The sequence below is a fragment of the Etheostoma spectabile genome, chromosome 16 (assembly GCF_008692095.1).
Source record: "Etheostoma spectabile isolate EspeVRDwgs_2016 chromosome 16, UIUC_Espe_1.0, whole genome shotgun sequence".
Lineage (NCBI taxonomy): Eukaryota > Metazoa > Chordata > Actinopteri > Perciformes > Percidae > Etheostoma > Etheostoma spectabile.
In genome coordinates this window covers 5781268-5784160 of record NC_045748.1, presented here as the reverse complement: position 1 = coordinate 5784160, position 2893 = coordinate 5781268, and the positions used below count along the sequence as shown (strand labels likewise).

Here is a 2893-nt window from a genome sequence, read left to right as displayed (position 1 = left end):
CTGAACCCCGAGTTGCCCCTGGTGCTGCGCATTGGAGTGTGAATGTGTATGAATATTTATCTAATGAGCAGGTGGCACCTTGTACGGCAGCCCCCGCCACAGTGTATGAATGTGTGTGAATGGTGAATGTTTCCTGTAGATGTAAAAGCGCTTTGAGCAGTTGTTAAAACTGGAAAAGCGCTATATAAATACAGCACATTTACATTGTGTTTTAATGTTATGTGTTGGTGCTTATGATTTGAGAAAACTCGGTGGAGAAGTGAAACTGGTGTCTGTGACATTTTCTGGTTATGTAACTTTCCTTCCATCATGTTAGCCAATGGGCTTCGTATACTGTGGTTTCAGCAACTAAGTCTGCCAAGACTCAATATATCTTCTTAATGAAGAAAGCTGGCATTACAAGACGCATTTAGATACAAAACAAATGAGTAAAGATGGACTCAGGATAGAAATCCCCCAACGGCTGGGACTTGCTTTCAATTTCAGTTCCTGCTTCAGGCTGGTAATTTCCAATTGCAGTTATACGGCATTAGCTCGTGCCAACAGGCCATGAATGGAAGCATTCAACCATGTTGGCATTACTAAATCCCAGTGAACCAGGAGAGCCAAACAAGCATGCAATGTGTGATGAGCTGCATCACCTTTCTGCTACTGTCACTCACTGAGAGACACTTTGGCATCTTGGTTGCATATCTTCAACAAGTTCAACAGGTTTATTTAGTTACATTTGATCCATTTAGAATGGGATTTCTTTTATTTTTTAGTACCAACCAACATTAATATATTTATACTAGCTGATGGTCAGGTATTCTAATCTAATCTCAGCTAATCTGTGCAAAAATGCATTTGTTGTTTGGTTTTGTTAAAAACGCATCTTCTCTCTGCTAATCTAGTTTTCCCAGGTTCAAATACTTACACTGTTGTCCTCTAGCTTCTCCCTTCTTTTCACTTTGTGTGTTTCATAGTCTTCCATAAGCGTCTGCATGAAGTTTTTGGGTCGTCCTCCAGAGTCCTCGCTGCCGGCGTCAGACAGGGCTCCTTCTGAGGGTGAGGGTGAGACGGGCGGTGCAGGTCGCACTTTCTCGATCTTTCCTGTACATTACAGAAGAGACGCGTTTATTAAATTAAACAAGTGGTTTACTGAAGCAATATTTCATTGTAACTTGTATGTACAATAATTTTATTTTTAAGGTTTTTAGTTCTAGGGCAACAACAACAACCTATAGCAGTCTCATACAGAGGCCAATGAGAAAGAGCCTTGTGAAGCAGTACAGTAGTGACTAACCTGGGGCTGTCTTCACCGTCAGTGTGAGTCTAGCTGGCAGGCTGTTGCTCTTCATCTTATCTGCTGGGGAGATCTTGGTTTGCCGCATGCCCGTCCTCCCCGGGCCGAGACTGTTGCTGGAAGCCTTGTTGGGGCGGGCAATAACCACAGGCTGCTCCTTCCTCTGTTTCTTCAGCTCCTCCTCCCTCTGCTGAGCTGCTCGGATCTCCTCTTCAATCATGGACAGAGTTCGCTGCTTGTTGGACCGCAGGCGGAACGGCCCGCTGGCTGCCTCTGCGTCGGGGCCTCGTGCTGCTGCGGCTGTGCTGCGCAGTTCAGCTGCCTCGGAGTATTTACTGAAGTAGCTGAACTCTTGTTTCTCCGGGCTTGGGGGAGAAGGGGGACGGTAGACTGGGGTCGGCCTGGGAACTGGAGCTGCAGAGGCAGGGGTTGAAACCGGGGTTGGAGCTGGGGCGGAGGAGGCAAGTGCTCTGGCATAAGAGGACTGGATTTTGATCCTGGGGCCTCCATCTCTGGGTCTCTGGGGTGGTGAGATGGGCTGAGAGGGCGGCGGAGAGGGCATCGGGATCTGTTCTCGCTGTGCTGGAGTGGAGGGCTGCTGCTGCAGAGCGTTTTGTGATTCTGAGGGCTTCTCTTGGGAAACAACTCTTTCTTCTGGCCCTCTGTCTGGCTGAGGGGACAGGCTGGCTGGAGTGGGACTGGTGGACACAGGCGATTGGAGGCTGGGAGCTCCGCTCGAAGACACAGGAGAGGAGGAAACTGGCACTGGGCTACCTGAAGATGCTGAGGAGGGAGACACAGGGGCACTCAGTTGTGAAGAATTCAAGTTTGAGGGCTGCCACTCCTCTCCACCCTGAGCTGCCAGGGCATTTTGGATAGCATTTTGGACAAGTACCCCTGCGTGGTAGTCCAGCTCCACTTCTGTTGGAAGGCCACTGGTCTGCCCATTGACTGGCGTGGTGGGCTGGGGGGTAGGTGGTGACACCGGAGTAAGTGGCAACGGGGTAGGCGGTAGTGAAGCCCCGCTGTCGGAAACACTATCCAAGCTAAACACAGTAGTGTCCTGAGAACGGACAGATAACTCGTCTAATCCTGAGTCAGACTCTTCTGGGTGAAAACCTGGATGAAAATGGCGCTTCCCTTCCTCTTCATCAGGCAGGATTGTCATTACAGCTCGTGCACAAGTAAATTCTGCTGCAATTCCTTCATCACACCAGGCCACGTGACCCTCCCCGGTTTCTGCAACAATGTCTCCGCTCCCCTGGCTGCCTCTAATCATGGATTTCGAAAAGGGTTTGGCGGAGTATATTTGAGGAGCTACGTCCCTCTTGGTTGCCTCCCCTTGCAGAAACTGCCTCCTGGCAGACGAGAAGTTGATCTGCTCCTCCAAAATGTCCTCCTTCCTGTTTAGCTCTGGGTCAAAGGTCACCATTGTCGGAGGACCTGACACCTGGGGCTGCAAATAGAGATGAGATGGGAGGACAGAATACAAAGGACATAAGAAAAGAAAGGTGAGACAGAAATGCAACAAAAACACTAGACTCCAGTGCAAATCACTTACACATCCCGCATCATTAGTCTGTGTGTGTGTGTGTGTGTGTGTGTGTG

General features: G+C 49.3%; 1 protein-coding gene across 3 annotated transcripts in view; it reads right to left on the bottom strand.

Annotated features, from left to right (window-relative positions):
- The window catches only part of palm2akap2 (PALM2 and AKAP2 fusion), a 104854-nt gene that overhangs the window by 3363 nt on the left and 98598 nt on the right, over positions 1 to 2893 (bottom strand). For all 3 annotated transcript variants that reach the window (XM_032538968.1, XM_032538969.1, XM_032538970.1), the window contains 2 exons: positions 1286 to 2741; positions 917 to 1092 (listed from right to left, as the gene is read on the bottom strand). In XM_032538968.1, coding sequence (XP_032394859.1) covers positions 917 to 1092; positions 1286 to 2741 — 1632 coding nt within the window. The remainder of the gene's footprint in view (positions 1 to 916; positions 1093 to 1285; positions 2742 to 2893) is intronic.